General features: G+C 45.9%; 1 protein-coding gene across 4 annotated transcripts in view; it reads left to right on the top strand.

The window, feature by feature from the left end:
• The window catches only part of GNG2 (G protein subunit gamma 2), an 86,795-nt gene that overhangs the window by 8,216 nt on the left and 52,663 nt on the right, over positions 1-25,916 (top strand). Inside the window, exon 1 of one of the 4 annotated variants that reach the window (XM_075329635.1) lies at positions 3,200-3,274. The exons of 1 other annotated variant lie outside the window; for it this stretch is intronic. Coding sequence is in view for 1 of the 3 variants with exons in the window: in XM_075329633.1 (XP_075185748.1) it covers positions 13,333-13,450 (118 nt within the window). In the remaining 2 variants the exon portion in view is untranslated. Of the gene's footprint in view, positions 1-3,199; positions 3,275-13,244; positions 13,451-25,916 lie in introns of those variants that run through there. 2 more of the 4 variants (XM_075329633.1, XM_075329634.1) reach the window with 2 other exon arrangements.

Below are 25,916 nucleotides of genomic sequence, written 5' to 3'. Positions count from 1 at the left end.
TCGGATGGAGTGCGTCTCTTCCCCAATCTCAGGTCTTACAGGCGGTGAGATGTGTAGGAGGATTTCTCGTACATCTTGTCCCAGAAGTGCTCAGAAACGAGTAGAGACTGCCGAATACTCACTAGTCTGTAGCATTCTTGTATGCAGGAACTCTGCTACCCACAAATACTATCATACGTGCAATAACATGTGCAAATAGCAGTGCTCTTCGATGCTAATATCACAATACCCTCCTTACAGGGTTATTCCCATCTTCATAGTCAGGTATTGTTGTGCACTTTGGCAATTTGTTGCTTGTTAAAATTTGCAACCGTTTTTGGGATATTAACATTTTAGTTGTTTTTTTTCTTTCCAGCTTGTTGCCTAGGAGACTGACCACCTCTGCTATCTAGCATGTAAACACTGCGCTGACACTAGCCGGTATTGGGAGGTAACCGAGCTCCAGGGATCCTGGTCAGCTTCAAAACAGTGCTTACAAACTGGATATACAAGAGCTTGTAAGCCCTGTACATGTTGTGACCAGCAGCGGTGGTCGGCCTCCAAAGCAACCAGCTGTAAACAAAAGTATCAATCTCTTAAGAACAGCTAAACAAATTAAATTGCAAAATTTCTTGTATTCTTGTATTAAGAAGCACAATCCAACAACATCCATTTACAAAGATGGGAGTGACAATTAAATAATGCATGGTAGTGCCCGCTCATCACTAGTTACGAGTACTGAGCACCCGAGCATGGTAGTGCCCGCTCATCACTAGTTACGAGTACTGAGCTCCTGAGCATGGTAGTGCCCACTCATCACTAGTTACGAGTACTGAGCTCCTGAGCATGGTAGTGCCCACTCATCACTAGTTACGAGTACTGAGCACCCGAGCATGGTAGTGCCCGCTCATCACTAGTTACCAGTACTGAGCACCCGAGCATGGTAGTGCTCGCTCATCACTAGGTATGGGTACTGAGCACCCGAGCATGGTAGTGCTCGCTCATCACTAGGTATGGGTACTGAGCACCCGAGCATGGTAGTGCTCGCTCATCACTAGTTATGGGTACTGAGCACCTGAGCATGGTAGTGCCCGCTCATCACTAATTACGAGTACTGAGCACCCGAGCATGATAGCGCTCACTCATCACTAGTTACGAGTACTGAGCACCTGAGCATGGTAGTGCCCGCTCATCACTAGTTACCAGTACTGAGCACCCGAGCATGGTAGTGCCTGCTCATCACTAGTTACGAGTACTGAGCACCTGAGCATGGTAGTGCCCGCTCATCACTAGTTACCAGTACTGAGCACCTGAGCATGGTAGTGCCCGCTCATCACTAGTTACCAGTACTGAGCACCCGAGCATGGTAGTGCCTGCTCATCACTAGTTACCAGTACTGAGCACCTGAGCATGGTAGTGCCCGTTCATCACTAGTTACGAGTACTGAGCACCTGAGCATGGTAGTGCCCACTCATCACTAGTTACGAGTACTGAGCACCTGAGCATGGTAGTGCCCACTCATCACTAGTTACGAGTACTGAGCACCCGAGCATGGTAGTGCCTGCTCATCACTAGTTACCAGTACTGAGCACCCGAGCATGATAGTGCCCGCTCATCACTAGTTACCAGTACTGAGCACCCGAGCATGATAGTGCCCGCTCATCACTAGTTACCAGTACTGAGCACCCGAGCATGGTAGTGCCCGCTCATCACTAGTTACCAGTACTGAGCACCCGAGCATGGTAGTTGCCCGCTCATCACTAGTTACGAGTACAGAGCACCCGAGCATGGTAGTGCCTGCTCATCACTAGTTACGAGTACTGAGCACCCGAGCATGATAGTGCTTACTCATCACTAGTTACGAGTACTGAGCACCTGAGCATGGTAGTGCCCGCTCATCACTAGTTTCTAGTACTGAGCACCCGAGCATGATAGTGCTCACTCATCACTAGTTACGAGTACTGAGCACCTGAGCATGGTAGTGCCCGCTCATCACTAGTTACCAGTACTGAGCACCCGAGCATGGTAGTGCCTGCTCATCACTAGTTACGAGTACTGAGCACCTGAGCATGGTAGTGCCTGCTCATCACTAGTTACGAGTACTGAGCACCTGAGCATGGTAGTGCCCGCTCATCACTAGTTACCAGTACTGAGCACCCGAGCATGGTAGTGCCTGCTCATCACTAGTTACGAGTACTGAGCACCTGAGCATGGTAGTGCCCGCTCATCACTAGTTACGAGTACTGAGCACCCGAGCATGGTAGTGCCCGCTCATCACTAGTTACGAGTACTGAGCACCCGAGCATGGTAGTGCCCGCTCATCACTAGTTACCAGTACCGAGCACCCGAACATGGTAGTGCTCGCTCATCACTAGTTATGGGTACTGAGCACCTGAGCATGGTAGTGCCCGCTCATCACTAGTTATGGGTACTGAGCACCTGAGCATGGTAGTGCCCGCTCATCACTAGTTATGGGTACTGAGCACCCGAGCATGGTAGTGCTCGCTCATCACTAGTTATGGGTACTGAGCACCTGAGCATGGTAGTGCCCGCTCATCACTAGTTACCAGTACTGAGCACCCGAGCATGGTAGTGCTCGCTCATCACTAGTTATGGGTACTGAGCACCTGAGCATGGTAGTGCCCGCTCATCACTAGGTATGGGTACTGAGCACCCGAGCATGGTAGTGCTCGCTCATCACTAGTTATGGGTACTGAGCACCTGAGCATGGTAGTGCCCGCTCATCACTAGTTACGAGTACCGAGCACCCGAGCATGGTAGTGCCCACTCATCATTAGTGGTTGGGTTTATTGGATGCTTATTTTAGCCTCATAGACCTAGCAATATTCACGCGGTCGTCACTTACGGCCGGATTGTTGGGTTTTATCTATGATCAGATTAATTCCAGCCAGGGCATGAATGAGATATGTGTCAGCCGAGGCGTTAAGTCCAGGGTTTAGGCCGTATAATCGCCTTTGTCTCCCCCCTCCTCGTGCTCTCCGCTTGGCATAAATGCTCTATTTCTGCAGCCAGGACAATAGCTGCCTGGTGCCAGCCATTCATTGTTCTGCAAGGGTTTAATCACCGAATGCAGCTTTCTAATCTAAGGACAAAAAAAAAAAAAAAATCCCATTTCCAAGCAGATGATGTGGGCTGTGTGCTTCTTAATCATGCATGTGTTCAAATCAGGAACACCCATTGCACAGAGCAGATGGCATTTGGAGGGGGGAAAAAGGGAGAGGAATATCAGCAAAGAAAATGAGTCTGCTTGCCACGGCAGGACGTCCCTGAGGAGGTGAGTACACGGGCGTCCTCTGCCCACTGCCCCAGACCCTCAGCGCCGGGGCACAAATCACCGTTAGTTTGTATTCTTTGGCACAAATTTTCGTATAAGGGTACTTTCACACTTGCGGTTTTTTCTTCAGTCGCTATCCGCCGTTTTGGAAAACAGTGCAATCCGTTAACAAATTGCGCTGCTTCCCATAGACTTCCAAGACAGGAGAAACACGAGTTTTTGCAGTGCAAACAATACATAATTTATTTAGTGAATATGGTGACAAAGGCTTGAAAGAGTTAAAATGAACACTAAAAGCCGGATCAAAAAATTAGATTTTACATGTACCGAATATAGTAGGTCCAATACATCCATAAGAAATGTCCCTCTGTTTACAACATAAAGGTATACAAAACCATATTCATATATAATCCAGAGGGAACATTAGTATACCCAAATCAGTAATGGCTGTATCAGGGCCAATGGCAGGCAAGAGGGCATAAGGTCAGATGGATGGGTCCAGTACACCCCCAGGAAATGTCCCTCTGTTCACAAAGTATCGGTAAAAGTGCACAAAAACATGTTCACATATAATACAGAGGGAACATTATTATACTCAAATAAAGAGTGGATGTACCGGAACCCATGACAATTGCAGGAGCATGCAGTTAGATCATTCAATCATTAGCATTCCTAGTAAGTCCAGGGTTTTGGCGAGCGCAATGCAGGAAATATCCAGCCACAACTCACACCCCTTATCTGCCAGGCCCACGTCCGATAACAAGTGTGGTAGTGAAGATTTGGATCCGGGAAAGAGGCCCCAAATAGCCCAACGTACGTTTCGATGAAGGTATTCAATCTTCTTCAGGGGATGGGATGCCATGAGGTACGTAGCGAGATGCTGGTTTTTAAATGGTGGCGGTGTCTTTCCGATCCCGGAAGTCACGTAGTGGCGCATGCGCAGATCCGCCCACGAAGTCTCGCGTGATGCACCGCCGTCACATCATCCCGCGCATGCGCGGGAGCGGGGACGCGTCACCATAGCTCCCGCGCATGCGCCCGACATCAGACGGCGGTGACAATCACGGAGACACAGGCAGGGGGACCCGGACATGCGCGCATGAGGACCGGGAAAGGAAGGAGGGTACATACATCAAAACATTATATTACAGGCCACCGATGACAAAGTTTTCCAGAGGGGTCCATAATAACATCATTAGGTGGATAAGGTGCCTATATGGAAAAAACCAAATAAAACCAGCATTAAAAGATGGGACCATAAGAACAGTTAAAAAGGGGGTTAAAAGTCATATTAACAATGACAAGAATTGCAGTAAGGCAAAAGGTGGTCACTCGGAAAATATCAAAACCCACCAAAATAAGAGAATTTTACACCTAGTTTTTTATTTATAACGGTGTTATAGAAAGGAAGCGTAACTGATGGACTCATTAAGTCCCTGGGGGGCCATAGTATCAAGAGTAAGAATCCATTTCACTTCACATTGTGCCAAGCGCTTTTTAAGATCACCACCCCTGATCCCCCCATTTATCATATCAATACCTCTGACTTTCAACTGGGAAGGGTCACAGGAGTGGTGAGTCCTAAAATGCCTTGGCAAGGTTTTCAGAAGTGTATCATCAGTTACCGTCCTGGCTGCGGAAATGTCCCTCACATGTTCTCTAACCCTGATGCGGAGCTCACGTGAGGTGAGCCCCACATATATCAGGGGACAGGTGCAGGTTGCGAAATACACCACGTGTGTAGAACCACACGTGATGTATTGCCGGATATTATAATTTTTCCTGCCATCTGAGGAACAGAACTGTGTACTACGGAGGACATTGCCGCAGGCCAGGCAATGCCCACAGGGGAAACATCCTTGCAATGGACCCCGTGAACCGAAGATGTTGGGTGTAGGGGGGACATAATGACTTCGTACCAAAAAATCTTTCAGATTTCGTCACCGCAGACGTGGAAGGCCTATACACCTGTATTGCACACGAGGATGGGCTAAGAGCAGTCCGCTTTTTCTTGGAGATGTCTGGTCGGGATGATGAAATGGGTGAACTGATTTTGGAGCTGCTCCGCTTCGTCCTGACACACAACTTTTTTGTTTTTAAAGATTAATTTTATTTACAGCGACGCGGCACTGCCATGGGTGCGGCCTGCGCGCCTTCGTACGCCTGCCTCTTCCTTGGATATTGGGAGAGGCTGGTTTTTGGTGACGGAGGCGTGGGGGCATCGGCCCATGTGCAGTGCTGGTATCGTTTTATTGATGATATTCTTTTTGTGTGGCAGGGCCCGGCGGAGCAGCTTGATCGGTTCATGGGGCAGTTGAATAGAAATAAGTTTAACATCAAACTTACATATAAGTGTAGCACTCGCGTGATTGACTTCCTGGACGTCGAAATAACGGTTGACGACAGGGGGTCAATCCAGACGGACGTTTTTCGCAAGAAGACGTCCGTCAACGCGTTGCTACACGCTTAATCTGCCCATAATCCATCTACTATTCGTGCCATCCCCACCGGACAATTTCTGAGAATGAGGCGGATATGCTCTTCTGACAGTAAATTTGAAATTCAGTCATCCGATCTCAGGGCCCGTTTCTCTGATGGGGGTTACAGCAATAGGAACATCAAATTTGGGTACAACAGGGCCAAGAAGACCCCTAGAGCACAATTACTTGCCCACGTCCCCAAGAAACAGGACTCCTTTGATCCTTCAGTAAGGTTCATAGGGACTTATAATGAAAAATGGGATACTATGCGGGACATCATGAGGAAACACTGGCCGGTGTTACTAACCGATCCGGTGCTGGCACAGAACCTCACTGATCGGCCATTAATGACATCTAGACGTGCTAAAAATCTGAAAGATTTTTTGGTACGAAGTCATTATGTCCCCCCTACACCCAACATCTTCGGTTCACGGGGTCCATTGCAAGGATGTTTCCCCTGTGGGCATTGCCTGGCCTGCGGCAATGTCCTCCGTAGTACACAGTTCTGTTCCTCAGATGGCAGGAAAAATTATAATATCCGGCAATACATCACGTGTGGTTCTACACACGTGGTGTATTTCGCAACCTGCACCTGTCCCCTGATATATGTGGGGCTCACCTCACGTGAGCTCCGCATCAGGGTTAGAGAACATGTGAGGGACATTTCCGCAGCCAGGACGGTAACTGATGATACACTTCTGAAAACCTTGCCAAGGCATTTTAGGACTCACCACTCCTGTGACCCTTCCCAGTTGAAAGTCAGAGGTATTGATATGATAAATGGGGGGATCAGGGGTGGTGATCTTAAAAAGCGCTTGGCACAATGTGAAGTGAAATGGATTCTTACTCTTGATACTATGGCCCCCCAGGGACTTAATGAGTCCATCAGTTACGCTTCCTTTCTATAACACCGTTATAAATAAAAAACTAGGTGTAAAATTCTCTTATTTTGGTGGGTTTTGATATTTTCCGAGTGACCACCTTTTGCCTTACTGCAATTCTTGTCATTGTTAATATGACTTTTAACCCCCTTTTTAACTGTTCTTATGGTCCCATCTTTTAATGCTGGTTTTATTTGTTTTTTTCCATATAGGCACCTTATCCACCTAATGATGTTATTATGGACCCCTCTGGAAAACTTTGTCATTGGTGGCCTGTAATATAATGTTTTGATGTATGTACCCTCCTTCCTTTCCCGGTCCTCATGCGCGCATGTCCGGGTCCCCCTGCCTGTGTCTCCGTGATTGTCACCGCCGTCTGGTGTCGGGCGCATGCGCGGGAGCTATGGTGACGCGTCCCCGCTCCCGCGCATGCGCGGGATGATGTGACGGCGGTGCATCACGCGAGACTTCGCGGGCGGATCTGCGCATGCGCCACTACGTGACTTCCGGGATCGGAAAGACACCGCCACCATTTAAAAACCAGCATCTCGCTACGTACCTCATGGCATCCCATCCCCTGAAGAAGATTGAATACCTTCATCGAAACGTACGTTGGGCTATTTGGGGCCTCTTTCCCGGATCCAAATCTTCACTACCACACTTGTTATCGGACGTGGGCCTGGCAGATAAGGGGTGTGAGTTGTGGCTGGATATTTCCTGCATTGCGCTCGCCAAAACCCTGGACTTACTAGGAATGCTAATGATTGAATGATCTAACTGCATGCTCCTGCAATTGTCATGGGTTCCGGTACATCCACTCTTTATTTGAGTATAATAATGTTCCCTCTGTATTATATGTGAACATGTTTTTGTGCACTTTTACCGATACTTTGTGAACAGAGGGGCATTTCCTGGGGGTGTACTGGACCCATCCATCTGACCTTATGCCCTCTTGCCTGCCATTGGCCCTGATACAGCCATTACTGATTTGGGTATACTAATGTTCCCTCTGGATTATATATGAATATGGTTTTGTATACCTTTATGTTGTAAACAGAGGGACATTTCTTATGGATGTATTGGACCTACTATATTCGGTACATGTAAAATCTAATTTTTTGATCCGGCTTTTAGTGTTCATTTTAACTCTTTCAAGCCTTTGTCACCATATTCACTAAATAAATTATGTATTGTTTGCACTGCAAAAACTCGTGTTTCTCCTGTCTTGGAATTAATTAGGAGTTTGTGCCACCTGTGTGATCCCTGGATACTCAGGGACGCCGGGTATATGACTAGTATGGTATTCTGGAAATTTGTTATGATATTCCCATAGACTTGTATGGACGACGCATTACGACTGATGGTCCTGTGTTGCATCCGCTGGCCGACGCTGCGTTGCATCCGCCGGACGGAAAGAACGCAGCATGTAGCGTTTTTCTGCGCTTCCCAGAGTGTCAAAAAAACGCAATGTGCTGGATTCCGTCTGTGTCCGTCATTTTTATAATGGAAGCCTATGGTGGTGGAATCCGTCGGAATCCGTCATTTGACGGATTCCTGTAACGTATCCGTTTTTACACAACTGCGCATGCTCAATTTAGTAAATTGGTGGAAAAAAAGCTACAACGGATTCCGTTGTTTTGCAGGATCCGTCACTTCAGTTGTGCCACTATATGCAACGCATCCGTTACATCCGTCACACAACGCAATGCGATGGATGCTGCACAACACAAGTGTGAAACCAGCCTTGGGCAGATTTACATTGTTCTACCTGCATTTCCGCTATAGTGACTTTAATTGCACAATAAAAAAAAAAAAAAGCAAAATCCTTGTAGTAAAGCAATCCCATTCACAACCATTATTCGTAAAGAGTCCGGGAAACCTCATCTCAGTCTGGGGTGTCGCAGCCAAACTCTTATGTGCAAAATTGGCACTAGATATGGGGTGATTTGCAAGAAGAACTGATCGTAAGGCTCTGTGCCCACGTAGCATATTTTCATGCAGTTACGCTGTGATCTGCACCACAGCGTAACTGCATGCGTCCTGCGTCCCCAGCACAATCTATGAAGATTGTGCCTAACCCATGCCCACGTGGCGTATTAGAACGCAGCGATTCGGCTGCTGCCAAATCGCTGCGTTCTAAGACGTGACATCCATGTCACTTCTTTCGTGCGCTTTGCATGCTGTCTATAGGGAGAGGCAGCATTCAGAGCGCACGAATTCTGCAGGCACCAGGCGCTTCAGAGCGGAGCTTTTCAGCTGCGCTCTGAAGCGGACCTTGTACGCTGCGGTGCAGAGCGCACACGTGGGCACATAGCCTATAGGCCCTCCATACACATGAAACGAGTGTCGGCCGATACCGCCAATATCGACAGATTCCGCCAGTCGTCTGATGTGTAAGGGGGTGCCATCCAACTGATGGTCATGGGAGATGTCAATCAGGCACGTTCGATTTTGGACCGCCGATCAAATTGTTCTCAGACGTCTCAGTCGGCAGCTTTCTCATAGAAAACACAGGAGATCTCGACCTAGACAGAGCCCCTGTGTATAGGAAAGACGGCTGTGCTGAACGATCAACTGAAGCCACCTAATGTGTATGGACAGCATAAAGGGCACCTGTCAGTAGGCTCATCCATCCTAAACCATGCATGCGAGCACGAAAGTCATAAAATGATGAATAAAATGACACCTTGATATCGATGATCCGATGTTTTATTCCAGAGAAATCCATGTTTTTCTTAATATGTAAATGAGCTGTTATGATAGGTGTCCGCCCATAGATCTTAACAGCTCATTTACATAATAAGAAAAATGTGGATTCCTCTGGGATACAACATCGTATCGCAGATATCAAGGTATCATTTTATTCACCTTTCTATGACCTACATGTCCATATAGACGGCTTAAGATGGTTGTTCCTACTGACGGATTCCCTTTAAGTCAAACAGGTGTGGGGGGTTTCACCATAACAACAATCCTGGGGTACAAGACAATGGAGCACGAAATAAAACTCTGTATTGGACCACTGGCGCCATTTGTAGTCAGGAAGCACGTGCTGAACCCAACTACTAGGAAAGCAGCCCGATGGGTATGGAGGGTGTATAAGGCTTTTCATTGTGGTTGAGGGCTCTAAAAAGAAACATTTTGTTAGTGGGAAGCCATTAGTTGTCTGGACATATTTTGGATGGTGTTATTCGAATTTTTCGTGAGGAGAATAAAATAGGTTTAAAAAACAAAACATGAAAAACATTGATGTATCCACATTTCCCAGATTCATTAAGTTATCTATAAAGGGTCGTCCAATATTTGAAAAACTTGGCTGTCGCCTTCCAAACAAAGAAAACACGCCACCGCCTGTCTTCTGGTTGGGCGTGGTATTGCAGCTCAGCAAAAATGAAAAGAATGGTGCAGAGCTGAAGAAAGGGGCGGCGCTTTCTTTTTTTGGAAGAAGACAGACATGTTTTTGTGGACAACTCTATGTGGCTAGTTGTGGTCTGTAATGGGCAAGTATCAGACGAGTGGGGCCCAATGGGGGAAATTAAATTGAGTTTTATTCCATTCCATGGCTGATACCACTGCGTATAGACTGTTGGGAATAAAAAGAAACAGATGGCAATTTACTTTTGCGACATACTATGTGGATGTGACCCCATTATTTATTTTCCTCCCCCCTTTGTAAGTGTGATCCCATTATATATTGTCCTCCCCTCTATGTGGGTGTGACCACAGTATTTATTTTTCTCCCCTCTATGTGGGTGTGACCACAGTATTTATGTTCTTCCCCTCTATGTGGGTGTGACCCCATTTTTCTCCCCTCTATGTGGGTGTGACCCCATTTTTCTCCCCTCTATGTGGGTGTGACCACAGTATATATTTTCCTCCCCTCTATGTGGGTGTGACCCCCCCCCCATTATTTATTTTTCTCCCCCCTTATTATTTTCCTCCCCTCTTTGTGGGTGTAACCACAGTATTTATTTTTCTCCCCTCTATGTGGATGTGACCCCATTTTTCTCCCCTCTATCTGTGTGTGTCCCATTATTTATTTTTCTCGCCTCTATGTGGGTGTGACCACAATATATATTTTTCTGCCCTTTGTGGGTGTGACCCCATTTTTCTCCCCTCTATGTGGGTCTGACCCCATTTTCCTCCCCTCTATGTTGGTGTGACCCCATTTTTCTCCCCTCTATGTGGGTGTGACCACAGTATATAGTTTCCTCCCCTCTATGTGGGTGTGACCACAGTATATAGTTTCCTCCCCTCTATGTGGGTGTGACCACAGTATATAGTTTCCTCCCCTCTATGTGGGTGTGACCACAGTATATAGTTTCCTCCCCTCTATGTGGGTGTGACCACAGTATATAGTTTCCTCCCCTCTATGTGGGTGTGACCACAGTATATAGTTTCCTCCCCTCTATGTGGGTGTGACCACAGTATATAGTTTCCTCCCCTCTATGTGGGTGTGACCACAGTATATAGTTTCCTCCCCTCTATGTGGGTGTGACCACAGTATATAGTTTCCTCCCCTCTATGTGGGTGTGACCACAGTATATAGTTTCCTCCCCTCTATGTGGGTGTGACCACAGTATATAGTTTCCTCCCCTCTATGTGGGTGTGACCACAGTATATAGTTTCCTCCCCTCTATGTGGGTGTGACCACAGTATTTATTTTTCTCCCCTCTATGTGGGTGTGACCCCATTTTTCTCCCCTCTGTGGGTGTGAGCACAGTATACATTTTCCTCTCCTCTATGTGGGTGTGACACATTATTTATTTTCCACCCCTTTGTGGGTGTGACCGCATTATTTATTCCCCCTCCCTCTATGTGGGCGTGACCCCATTTTTCTCCCCTCTATGTGTGTGTGTCCCATTATTTATTTTCCTCCCCTCTATGTGGGTAGGACCTCATTATTTTCCTCCCCTCTATGTGGGTAGGACCTCATTATTTTCCTCCCCTCTATGTGGGTGTGACCTCATTATTTCCTCCCCTCTATGTGGATGTCACCCCATTTTCCTCCCCTCTATATTGATGTGACCCCATTTTTCTCCCCTCTATGTGGGTGTGACCACAATATATATTTTCCTCCCCTCTATGTGGGTAGGACCTCATTATTTCCTCCCCTCTATGTGGGTAGGACCTCATTATTTCCTCCCCTCTATGTGGGTAGGACCTCATTATTTCCTCCCCTCTATGTGGGTGTGACCTCATTATTTCCTCCCCTCTATGTGGGTGTGACCTCATTATTTCCTCCCCTCTATGTGGGTGTGACATCTATTTATTTTCCTCTCCTCCCCTTTTATTTTGTCGATTATTAAGCATTATTGGCACATTTGCGGCCTTTTATTGTGTGGAGGGCTAAAGTATTTTTTTGCCTTCTATAGACATAGCTGACTGCAGAATGAGTTGTCTGAGAATCCATCAGTGAGCTCCTGACAGTTTTTGTAACCATTTGTCTGCCTTTTCCAGAATTCCTCGGTGCTGATTTATCACCGTAGACCACATCAAAGTTGAGCTGAACTTTGTGGTCCTTAGTCAGATGGGAGGAGCTCAGTAAAAGACAGATAAGAGAGTTAGACTCACTGAACGTTTCTCACAAATCTCATTCTGCAGCCAGCAATGTGCGGGGAAACAAAGAGCTTGTAAGAGCTGAACGGTGCCACATTGTTAATGAAATCCAAATCCAAAAATAGTTTTTTAGCCCCAGATACATGCGTGTAAGTATTCTCCCTATGGCCTAAGACACACTTCCGCAAAAAAACGTCCGTATGACACGGTCCGTTTTCCGGGTCCATGTTCTGTATTTTTGGGGCGTTTCTCCGGTACGTATGGCATCCGTGTGATGGCGTATGCGAGCCGTGTGTCCGTGTGGAATGTCCGTATTGACATAAAATACGTACGTGTGCTGTCCGTGTGCTGTCCGTTTTTTAAGATCCGTATTCTTACCCAATTAACGTTGTTAATCATTCATCATGAGATCCTGGTGTTGTTGTTTGCCATCAATTGACCTGATTGGTAACAAGTGTTTCAGATTTTGTGATGAAAAACGGACACGGACGATACGTGCTGAACACGGACATACTCCGTGTGCGCTCCGTGCAGGCACGGACCCATAGACTAAAGCGGGTCCGAGCCTGCGTGCTGCCGGACAAAAACGGATATGTCGTCCGTGTAGAAAAGCGCACACACGTACTTGCCACACGTGTGCCATCTACCATTGAATAACATGGGTCTCCGTGTGTACGTGTCTCCGGTACATGCAAATACGTACCGCACACGTACAAAAAAAACGGATGTGTGTTGCGGGGTCTATAGAAAAATCGCTTTCTTTATGTGCGCAGAATGGGAACGGGAAGAGAAGGCGCCTATAGACCGGCTGATTGTTGGCTATATTCGGACCGATCCCTATAGGCACATAGATATTTTATATAAGCCAGTCCAAAAATACTAGACATAATTTCTCTTTTTCCTGCGTAAACTATGCTGCAGTCCTATGCAAAATGCCAACTGCACAAAAATATCCCATTTCCCATGACCAGATGATAGATCGATGGCGGCTACGACTGTATGATCCGGTGCGAATGGCTGGAAGCCACCGCAGGGCTTGTGTGCAACAAGGGAGGCCGGCAGATGTGAGATGCGAGTAGCCCCTTCGCAATGTAGAGGAAGTGGGTGATCATTAATTTCCTGACGACTGAGTAAAGCGATGGGTGGAGATTTCTGTGTATCTGGGCTTCTGCTCCTCGCACACAGCTTCTCTTCTGCTTCCTACAGAGCTGCACACAGGGGCTGGAGACCATCCACAAAGCCCGCCCGGCTGAGAGGTAAGATGCCGGGGACCCAGCCTGTGATTGCCCCTCGTCCTCACACCACATTGTCCTCTGTCATTGTACCATGCAGCGGACCACTCCGTGTCACACATTGTGTCATTTCTGCCTTTGTGTCTCTTACATTGTACGTGTGATTCCGTGTCACTTCTACACTTGTAGGCTACATTGTAACGATGCCGTGATATCTAATATAAATCCTATACATTGTAGCGATGTCGTACTATCGGATATAAATCCTATACATTGTAGCGATGCCGTGATATCTAATATAAATCCTATACATTGTAGCGATGCCGTGATATCTAATATAAATCCTATACATTGTAGCGATGTCGTACTATCGGTTATAAATCCTATACATTGTAGCGATGCCGTGATATCTAATATAAATCCTATACATTGTAACGATGCCGTGATATCTAATATAAATCCTATACATTGTAGCGATGCTGTACTATCGGATATAAATCCTATACATTGTAGCGATGTCGTACTATCGGATATAAATCCTATACATTGTAGCGATGTCATACTATCGGATATAAATCCTATACATTATAGCAATGTCGTACTATCGGATATAAATCCTATACATTATAGCAATGTCGTACTATCGGATATAAATCCTATACATTGTAGCGATGTCATACTATCGGATATAAATCCTATACATTGTAGCGATGTCATACTATCGGATATAAATCCTATACATTGTAGCGATGTCATACTATCGGATATAAATCCTATACATTGTAGCGATGCCGTACGATCGGATAGAAATCCTATACATTGTAGCAATGCTGTACGATCGGATATAAATCCTATACATTGTAGCGATGACGTACGATTGGCTATAATTCCATATAGTGTAAAACCTTCCATAATACATTATATTCTGGCTTTAACAATTTATCCTACTTTGTATTAATTACCTTCTATATCGCATTGTATATTTATTATACTTTATAGAATACTTTATCACATCTATAATGTGTTGTAGTTTTTCTACCTCTTCTATCATTCATTTTTCTTTTACATACTTTCTAATATGTGTTGTATTCTCTCTACACCCTCTATAATACACCGTATCCTCTCTACACCCTCTATAATACACAGTATCCTCTCTACACACTCTATAATACACAGTATCCTCTCTACACCCTCTATAATACACTGTATCCTCTCTACACCCTCTATAATACACTGTATCCTCTCTACACCCTCTATAATACACTGTATCCTCTCTACACCCTCTATAATACACCGTATCCTCTCTACACCCTCTATAATACACTGTATCCTCTCTACACCCTCGATAATACGCTGGTTCCTCCCTACACCCTCTATAATACACAGTATCCTCTCTACACCCTCTATAATACACTGTATCCTCTCTACACCCTCTATAATACACAGTATCCTCTCTACACCCTCTATAATACACAGTATCCTCTCTACACACTCTATAATACACAGTATCCTCTCTACACACTCTATAATACACAGTATCCTCTCTACACCCTCTATAATACACTGCATCCTCTCTACACCCTCTATAATACACCGTATCCTCTCTACACCCTCTATAATACACCGTATCCTCTCTACACCCTCTATAATACACCGTATCCTCTCTACACCCTCTATAATACACCGTATCCTCTCTACACCCTCTATAATACACCGTATCCTCTCTACACCCTCTATAATACACCGTATCCTCTCTACACCCTCTATAATACACCGTATCCTCTCTACACCCTCTATAATACACTGTATCCTCTCTCCACCCTCTATAATACACTGTATCCTCTCTACACCCTCTATAATACACTGTATCCTCTCTCCACCCTCTATAATACACAGTATCCTCTCTACACCCTCTATAATACACTGTATCCTCTCTACACCCTCTATAATTCACCGCATCTTCTCTACACCCTCTATAATACACCGTATCCTCTCTACACCCTCTATAATACACCGTATCCTCTCTACACCCTCTATAATACACCGTATCCTCTCTACACCCTCTATAATACACCGTATCCTCTCTACACCCTCTATAATACACCGTATCCTCTCTACACCCTCTATAATACACTGTATCCTCTCTACACCCTCTATAATACACAGTATCCTCTCTACACCCTCTATAATACACTGTATCCTCTCTACACCCTCTATAATTCACCGCATCTTCTCTACACCCTCTATAATACACCGTATCCTCTCTACACCCTCTATAATACACCGTATCCTCTCTACACCCTCTATAATACACCGTATCCTCTCTACACCCTCTATAATACACCGTATCCTCTCTACACCCTCTATAATACACTGTATCCTCTCTACACCCTCTATAATACACCGTATCCTCTCTACACCCTCTATAATACACCGTATCCTCTCTACACCCTCTATAATACACTGTATCCTCTCTACACCCTCTATAATACACAGTATCCTCTCTACACCCTCTATAATACACCGTATCCTCTCTACACCCTCTATAATACACTGTATCCTCTCTACACCCTCTATAATACACCGTGTCCTCTCTACACCCTCTATAATACACTGTATCCTCTACACCCTCTATAATACACCGTATCCTCTCTACACCCTCTATAATACACTGTATCCTCTCTACACCCTCTATAATACACTGTATCCTCTCTACACCTTCTATAATACACCGTATCCTCTCTACACCCTCTATAATACACCGTATCCTCTCTACACCCTCTATAATACACCGTATCCTCTCTACACCCTCTATAATACACCGTATCCTCTCTACACCCTCTATAATACACCGTATCCTCTCTACACCCTCTATAATACACCGTATCCTCTCTACACCCTCTATAATACACCGTGTCCTCTCTACACCCTCTATAATACACTGTATCCTCTACACCCTCTATAATACACCGTATCCTCTCTACACCCTCTATAATACACTGTATCCTCTCTACACCCTCTATAATACACTGTATCCTCTCTACACCTTCTATAATACACCGTATCCTCTCTACACCCTCTATAATACACCGTATCCTCTCTACACCCTCTATAATACACCGTATCCTCTCTACACCCTCTATAATACACCGTATCCTCTCTACACCCTCTATAATACACCGTATCCTCTCTACACCCTCTATAATACACCGTATCCTCTCTACACCCTCTATAATACACCGTATCCTCTCTGCACCCTCTATAATACACTGTATCCTCTCTCCACCCTCTATAATACACTGTATCCTCTCTACACCCTCTATAATACACTGTATCCTCTCTCCACCCTCTATAATACACTGTATCCTCTCTACACCCTCTATAATACACTGTATCCTCTCTACACCCTCTATAGTGGTCATGAAGGTATTTTCCAGGAGTAGCGCCCCTCCCCGTCGCAGGCTGAGCGCAGTATTACAGCTCTGCTCCATCCTATACCAGACACTGACTGTGGACACTTTTGGTGTATTTTTGGGAGGGGACGCACCAGATTGCACTGATTTCTCCCCGGTTGATGATATAGTCGGTGCTGTGCCCGGTGTCGTCCATCATCCGCTGCTCCCCGGGCACAATTATATTTTACTATAATGATTGATTACTACAAGGTAATTTCTGTTTACACCTTACATTAAGGCACCATTTAAAAGAAAAACAAACACAATCCGCCCCCTCGATTTCAGCACAAAGTCATCGGGAGCACAGAGGCGGCCATTGTGCGGCCCGGAGTGAGGAGAGGGGGATAAAGCCACCCGGCCATCGCTCTCACCAAAATAACCGCGTTCTTTATAGATTTTTCTCTCCTAATGCCATTCATAAATACAATGCTGCCTCTGTGCGGCTTCGGGGAGCACAGATTGGGCAAATTGCTGCTTTCAGGATAAAAATAAATATTCTGCGATAAGTCCATAGCTGCAGAAAAGCCTGTATTCTCCTAATATTGAAGCGAGGTGTACGTGAAGAGGCGCGCAAATGTAACCGAACACGTAAAATGACAGCCGGCATTAATGCAATGTCTGTCTCCATGGACCCGTGCGTTCCCCGCACCTTATACAGCGTCCTCCGTAAGCTATTTCAGTACTGTTGTCACGGCAACCGTGTGGTGTCATTGCATTTAATTTATGATGGCGATAAACAGAACCGTCCAACCCCCAAAGCCACAAGTATGTGTATGCATGTACATTACTGAGGACGGCCTATGTCAGCGATCATCTATCCCTCTATCTATCTATCCCTCTATCTATCCCTCTATCTATCCCTCTATCTATCCCTCTATCTATCTATCCCTCTATCTCTCCATCTATCTATCCCTCTATCTATCCCTCTATCTATCTATCTATCTATCCCTCTGTCTATCCCTCTATCTCTCCATCTATCTATCCCTCTATCTCTCCATCTATCTATCCCTCTGTCTATCCCTCTATCTCTCCATCTATCTATCCCTGTCTATCCCTCTGTCTATCCATCTATCTATCCCTCTATCTCTCCATCTATCTATCCCTCTATCTATCTATCTATCTATCTATCTATCTATCCCTCTATCTATCTATCTATCCCTCTATCTATCTATCTCTCCATCTATCTATCCCTCTATCTATCCCTCTATCTATCTATCCCTCTATCTATCTATCTCTCCATCTATCTCTCCATCTATCTATCTATCCCTCTATCTATCTATCCCTCTATCTATCTATCCCTCTATCTATCTATCCCTCTATCTATCTATCCCTCTATCTATCTATCCCTCTATCTATCTATCTCTCCATCTATCTCTCCATCTATCTATCTATCCCTCTATCTTATCTGTCTATCCATCCCGCATTTTAGTATAAAGCAACCTCAAAACTGCAAGGTATGAATGACAGTTCATATATCTTGGTTCTGTAACCTGTCATATTTGGCCAAAAGGCTATCACAATTACATTGCTTTTCTTTTTCTATTATACCTCATAGCTGCACTCACTACTCTGCTGGTGCAGACACTGTGTACATACATTACTGATCCTGAGTTACCTCCTGTATTATACTCCAGAGCTGCACTCACTATTCTGCTGGTGCTGTCACTGTGTACATACATTACATTACTTATCATGTGACTCAGGATTAATAATGTAATGTATGTACACAGTGAGTGCAGCTCTGGAGGTGAGGCGTCCCCAGTGTCTGGACCTCACTAAGGCTCTTTTCACCCTGCACTTTGTATCCGTTATCACCACCACAGGGAAAGGTTCATACAGCAAAGCCTCCATAGATCCATATTCCTGAGACAGCAGCTGTTCTCGCTTCCGTAGATCCCTATTCTGCACTCAGTAGCCGTTCTCACCTCCATTGATCCCTATTCTGCAGACAGCAGCCATTCTCGCCTCCACAGATCCCTATTCAGCAGACACCGGCCGTTCTCGCCTCTACAGATCCCTATTCAGCAGACAGCGGCCGTTCTCGCCTCCATAGATCCCTATTCAGCAGACAGCAGCTGTTCTCGCCTTCATAGATCCCTATTCAGCAGGTAGCGGCCGTTCTCGCCTCCATAGATCCCTATTCAGCAGGCAGCGGCCGTTCTCGCCTCCATAGATCCCTATTCAGCAGACAGCGGCCGTTCTCGCCTCCATAGATCCCTATTCAGCAGACACCAGCCGTTCTCGCCTCCATAGATCCCTATTCAGCAGACACCGGCCGTTCTCGCCTCCATAGATCCCTATTCAGCAGACACCGGCCGTTCTCGCCTCCATTGATCCCTATTCAGCAGACACCGGCCGTTCTCGCCTCCATTGATCCCTATTCAGCAGACACCGGCCGTTCTCGCCTCCATTGATCCCTATTCAGCAGACACCGGCCGTTCTCGCCTCCATTGATCCCTATTCAGCAGACACCGGCCGTTCTCGCCTCCATAGATCCCTATTCAGCAGACACCGGCCGTTCTCGCCTCCATAGATCCCTATTCAGCAGACACCGGCCGTTCTTGCCTCCATAGATCCCTATTCAGCAGACACCGGCCGTTCTCGCCTCCATTGATCCCTATTCAGCAGACACCGTCCGTTTTTGCCTCCTTTAGTATTTTCCGGACTTCTGCGTATAACAGAAGGAAAAAGCGCAGTCTGAAAGGAGCCTTATCCGAGGTGACGCTGAGGCGGGCTGCGGAGGACATCTTTCTAGGTACGGCTTATTGGCTGGATCATTTTTAAATGTACTCGAATGTTATAATCTAATCCTCTGCGACCATCTGCTCCTCATCCAGAATGAAATCATTCAATTATAGATTCTTTATAGGAAAACAGCTGTGTCAGAGATTTCCCAACACTCAAAGGCCAGCGCACTGAATGAATGCAGCCATCCGATCCGTGACCTGGGCAACCCGGACCCCCAGCCGGCCGCATTCAGGGGCTTCCTTTATTTGGCAGCTTCTTTCTCTTTAATTCTCTTAGGGAATCTTGGTCAGGGGCCGCAGGGCTGTGTTTGCAGTTGCTCCTTGTTACCTCTGAGGGTGCTAATAAAAGACCCCTGGAAAGTGAGCGATCAGCAGTGATCGCCAACGGAAGGGTCTTTGGATGTACATTTTCCCTGGAGCAGCCACTACTGGTGAAATGTTGTATTACATGTGAATGAATGAATCACAATACATGGATTTTTTTTTTTGTTCTCTTTTTCTACTTCTTCCTTCCCACTACAAGAAAGTATTTAGCTTTCTTACTCCCGCTGCATGTGGGCTGTCATGTGGAAGTCCCTTCCTCATACTATTCGTCATCCTAATAGGAACAGCAGCTCTGGAGCACAAAATACTGCTAGACAAAAAAAAGAAAAAGCAAAGCCGTGTGCACACTGAGAGAAAAGGAGCAGTCGATTTTATTAATTGGGTGGGGAGATACAGCTATTGACTTCTCTTTCTGAAATTTCCATTTCCTTATTATGAAATATAAGGTTATTTTTTACATGTCGAAAGGTTATTCAGAATTTTTCTATTTGTGACGACTCAGTGTCATTAAGGAATATCTGGCCACTTGTGTGGCGAGTGAACTATTCTTAGTTATGCCAGAGATATTGTTCCTTTCTTTGGTGAATCAAGGGACATGTGCCATTGTTTAATGTGCGACTATCCGGTTCCCTTTTTTGTATGCCAACTTGTGGAATGCCTGCTGATCATGGATTGCATCAGCCTCCTGCGGAGTACTAGTCTGCATCATCTGGAAGACAATCAAATTAGTGAAAAATGAAAGGACAGCCATGATTATCTTCCCCCAATCCTGTGGGACACAATGCCCTGAAATGGGAGCTGAGGGATATAAAAAAGGGCCTGCTCTGTCACTGGTGATTCCACAGGACTGCAGCCTAGGGACCATGGTTCCAGCTGGTGGATTACAGAGCTGCTCCACTACTCAACACTGAGTCCACAAATGTATTTGGATAACTCAGGTTGGGACTATTTGGTCACCTGGCCACATACTGTCATGGATGACAGACAACCTTATGGTGTCTGGCTGTAGAAGGTCGCTGCGTTTGGCTGCACAAAATGCTACTTGATATTCAATTCCTTCTTCTGTAGTGTGAATGGAATTCTATGTTCTTTGATAGGGTTCACTCTTTCCCTTTTAGAACCCTGTGGAGATCTTTAAATTTCAGCTACCAATCCTTATCCCCTCCCTGTGTCTTTATATACCTGCATTACCCCTTGTTTGTTGCTGCTGATATAGTTTTCTGTACAGTCCAGATTGCAAGCAGTCGGCTTGTAATCTTCTGCAAACATGTTGTATTTTTGCTGTTATTCTCCCAAAGTCATCTTGGAGATAAGTTGTTTGTTTGTTTGCTTTCCCCTCTTTGTTTTCCCTGCGTGTTTTTTAGGACTTAGTGGGGTTGACTAGTGCTCATCCCGCCCAATCATTACCTAGGGCCTAGTTCAGGGTCAGCTAGGGTCTAGGTATCCTGGTCGGCGCATAGGTGCGGAACCTACGTAGGGTGGTGAGGGAAGCCAGGGACCAGCGGAAGAGTTTTTCAGGGGTCACCATCTCCCCCCTTCCCTAGAGATAGGGTTTCCCTTTTTCCTCCTCTTCCTTTTCGTCGGTATTTCACCATACCTATCGTGACACATACCTCACTGTGCTTGGCTGCTATCTCCTCTCAGTTGGTGCCCACCAAAAGCAGAGTGCTACTGGCTGGGGTAGTGGCCATGGATGCCCTGAAGTCACTGAGGTTCTAGTACTAGGTGAGTCAGTGGAAGGTTATGACTTTGTCACTTGCACCATCTCGCATTCATGTTAGGAATATACTATAGGCTGTTGTCTTGTTGTCTGTTGGGAGCCCAATAAGGTGTTACCAGATTATGGTACCTTCACCCTGTGTTGTCTGTGTAGTGTTCTGCTCACAGACCATGGCTCATCCCACTGAATGCCTGTACTCCTTCCCTATGTGGTCTTTCTAAAGACAGCCAGGCCAGCGGATGAGCGCACCCCTGAACCTCGTTTCCCCACTATTGTTTTATGAAATTTGCTTAGTAATATTTGCATTTTTATGTTTTGCAAAGTGTCAAAGAGCACCAGAGGCCGCCTGTAGTGTACAAGGATGTCAGTGGATTGCCCAGAGGCACAGCCTTTCTTAAAGGGGATGTTTCACTGGATTTTTTCAGTTTGAACTGAGTACATTCTCCAACTACTGCCGGTTCACTGATTCAGGAACAATTTTTCTTTTTTGTCTGTGCCTGTCTGTTACAAAGTTATGTCCCACGAAATAACATGCACATTTACCCTTTAAGCAACTGAGCGTTTACCAGGGAACTTCTCTGTGGGTGTTTTTACTTTTCCTCCTCTGGCTGACTGACCAATCGAAACATTGCAACGCCCACAGAGAAGTTCTCTGGTAAACACCCAGTGGCTTAAAGGGGACATTTGCATCTTTATTTGAAGGAGACCCAAATTTGGAACCGAGAAGCACAGAGGGAAAACAAAAACTGTTCCCGAATCGGAAGAGAATCTGCTTTTTCTACTGTGTTAATAAAGGGTAGTTTCATTAGGGACCATCCCTTTGAAGTCCCTGGGTACTGCTTTTTTTCAACCGCTGATTTTGCATGGGACTTCTGCAGCCGGCCAGGATTTTTCTTGTAGTATTACAGATAAATTTACTAGGACTACTTGAGCCCACCATACAGGAGCCGCTCTAGAGAAGGTTGTAGGCAGAGATGTCCACATAGGACATGGACGCGGGTTGTCTTCATGTCACCTTTAAACATCCTTGGCTTTTGGCGGCCATATTTGATGAGATCCTGCTGCTCAGCCCCTTGAACATTGATGATCCCCTTACTCCTGTGGTTGCAGGATTATATGGGGTAATGGGCAGAAGGTGTTGAGATTGGTAAGGAGCTTTAGATAAATCATAGGTTATTTTGGGATTAGCCCCTTTTTCCCTTAGTCTAGTGTCATTGTCACGTGGAATAACCTAAATCCCAGATGCTGGTGTCACAGCCGACACAGGTCTGATTTGTGTCAGCTCTCCATAAATCTGCAGCTCCGAGTTGTGTTCAACAAATGTGCAAAAATGAGAATCCCGTTTCCTCCATTTCTTTCCTGTATCTTGAGCAGCTGTCACTGTTTTCTGCTGCAAGAGGTAGAGCGTGAGTCATCAGCGGAGTCGTCATCCCGGGCTCACGGTTGCGTAGATACAGAGTACATTACAATAAGGGCATCGCGGATAAGAAGATGCTATGGTCACCATACAGTGCCCGGAGCCCAATGTAACCGACCCGCTCCCCGTGTAACAAGATAGCGGCTATGGTTAACCCCAACCTCACCCAGATGCCACCATCTGTAGCTTTTTACTTGCTGTAATGACCAAATTTTGCTTCTGTGGTTCTGCGACTGTGTTCTCCTCCACGTGACTTTTTTGTTTGAGAAATTAATAGGCAGCTACATGTGAAGTCTGACAGATTGAAAAAAAATAATAGAACTGTCCTTAAACATCCTATTAAATGTGTCCGAAACGCCAAGTTGTAGCGTTCCACAAACCTCCATGACCGCATTTGCCGACAGCATCTTTAAAACAGCAGACACTAACGGCAGGCCGCAGTGGCGTAACGGAATCTGATGGGCCCTGGTGCAAAATTTGGACCTGAGCCCCATCCTGGGTTGGTCAGATGTATGGACCCTTATAGCACTCTAAATTTTATTATACATGTTCTCCCCCCGTGTAATAATGTCCTCAATTGTGATCCCATTCTGTAATAATGTCCCCATCCTAGGCCCCTTCCTGTAAGAATATCCCCCATCCTGGTTCCCTTTCTAGTAATAATATTCCCATGCTGGGAATCTTCCTGTATAAATGTCCCCTATCCTGATCCTCTTTCTGTAATAGTATCCCCCATCCTGATCCAATTTCTGCAATAATATCCCCCATCTTGAACGCCTTCCTGTAATAATGTCCCCATCCTGGACCCATTCCAGTAATAATGTCCCCATCCTGGGCATCTTCTTGTATAACTGTTTCCCATCCTGATCCAATTTCTGCAATAATATCCCCCATCCTGGACCCCTTCCAGTAATAATGTCCCCATCCTGGACCCCTTCCAGTAATAATGTCCCCATCCTGGACCCCTTCCAGTAATAATGTCCCCATGCTGGACCCCTTCCAGTAATAATGTCCCCATCCTGGACCCCTTCCAGTAATAATATCCCTATCCTGGACCCCTTCCAGTAATAATATCCTTATCCTGGACCCCTTCCAGTAATAATATCCTTATCCTGGACCCCTTCCAGTTATAATGTTCCCATCCTGGACCCCTTCCAGTTATAATGTTCCCATCCTGGACCCCTTCCAGTTATAATGTTCCCATCCTGGACCCCTTCCAGTAATAATATCTCCATCCTGGACCCCTTCCAGTAATAATATCCCCATCCTGGACCCCTTCCAGTAATAATATCCCCATCCTGGACCCCTTCAACTAATAATGTTCCCATGCTTGACCCCTTCCAGTAATAATGTCCCCATGCTTGACCCCTTTCAGTAATAATGTCTCCATCCTGTACTCATGTCCCCCATCCCCCATTTAAAAAAAAAATATTCTTCTTACTTTCCCTCACTCCCATGATATGTAGCATCCTCTTCCATAGCCGCTGCAGAGGCTGGCAGCTGACTCCATTGTGCCTGCTAGCGGCCATGTATCATTTAACTGCCTTGTGCTGCTAGGATGGGCATGCCAATGTCAGCTGCCAGCCTCTGATTGGCCGGAGGTCTGTATTGTGGTGCAGGGAGCCAGCGGGTCTCTGCACCGCAATATATTGCAACTGAATCTGAGGACACACATTCGGCTGAAATAACCAGAGGTGTTGGCTGTCTCCTCTCCAGCACTGGCCCAATCGCCCCCGGCCGTGAGCACCACCACTCCATTAATTTCCTGTAGACTGACAGAGATAGCCGAATGCAGCACTCGATTCCAAATACGCATCTCAGAAGCCCATTTTGGAACATTGATGGTTGGACTCCCACAGATTTACAAGTTTCTACCTCTCCTAAGGATACATGTTGGATATTATTTGTTTATCCATTTGATCATATTTTTTTCGATGTCTGATCATAAAGTAATGGCACTTCCCAACCTTGGGAACTTCTAACTTCTCCATTACTAGATGGGAATCCAGGGACGGTGCAGCCGGCCAGGCTTGTGCCTGTAGCATCACACTGGGGCCATCCATGTAATGCGATGACTGTTGAGGTCTGCCAGTGTGGAGGCACGTTCTCATAGGAGAACATTGTTAGTAGTGGACTCCTCTCTCCATCTGTATGCTCAAATGGCCCATGCACCGGGGTGGTCTTCACGTTTCCTTTAATCTCTCAACACAAGTGGACGTACCAGTGCATCTGCATTGAGGTCCACATGTATGGAGGGGGCTCAGGAGCACACAGCAGATGAGTTGCTCAAATCTTTGCCCCATGCAATGATAATCAATGATTCTGGAGATATGTCCTGAAGTTAATGTGTATAATTTCTATTGACAGGCACAAGACCCCCGTCTCTGGGGTGGGGCGTAGTTTCCGCTGTATATCTCTCTATATATAGCAGTGGTTATAGTCTATATGCAGGAGTCCTTCGCTTCTCCACAACCCAGAATTTATGTCTCCTCGACCTGACTCGCCTTGTAGGGGATCTCGCTTCCAAGCATTGAGTTTATTGTGGGGCATCTGGCTTCTGTCAGTGGAGAGACCCTGTCATTACATAATGGTCTCAGTCGTTCATTACTAAAGACCCATCAGACCATGAGCAAATCCTCCTAAACCATAGAGAGCACGAGCATGTTCCTCTACTGAAGCCCATAAATCCTGACCATGAAGAAGCCCCGACAAATAGTGCCAGAGGAGTGCCCCTGTAAATCCTGCCAAATAAAGGAGTATCCTATAAAGAATGTCAATCCAAGTGCCCCCATAAGCCGGGTCTGTTAGAAGGTGCCCAGAAATGGTG

The sequence above is a fragment of the Anomaloglossus baeobatrachus genome, chromosome 12 (genome assembly GCF_048569485.1).
Source record: "Anomaloglossus baeobatrachus isolate aAnoBae1 chromosome 12, aAnoBae1.hap1, whole genome shotgun sequence".
NCBI classification, from domain to species: Eukaryota; Metazoa; Chordata; class Amphibia; order Anura; family Aromobatidae; genus Anomaloglossus; species Anomaloglossus baeobatrachus.
Note: the sequence above shows the minus strand (reverse complement) of the source record. Positions and strands in the feature narration are given on the sequence as shown.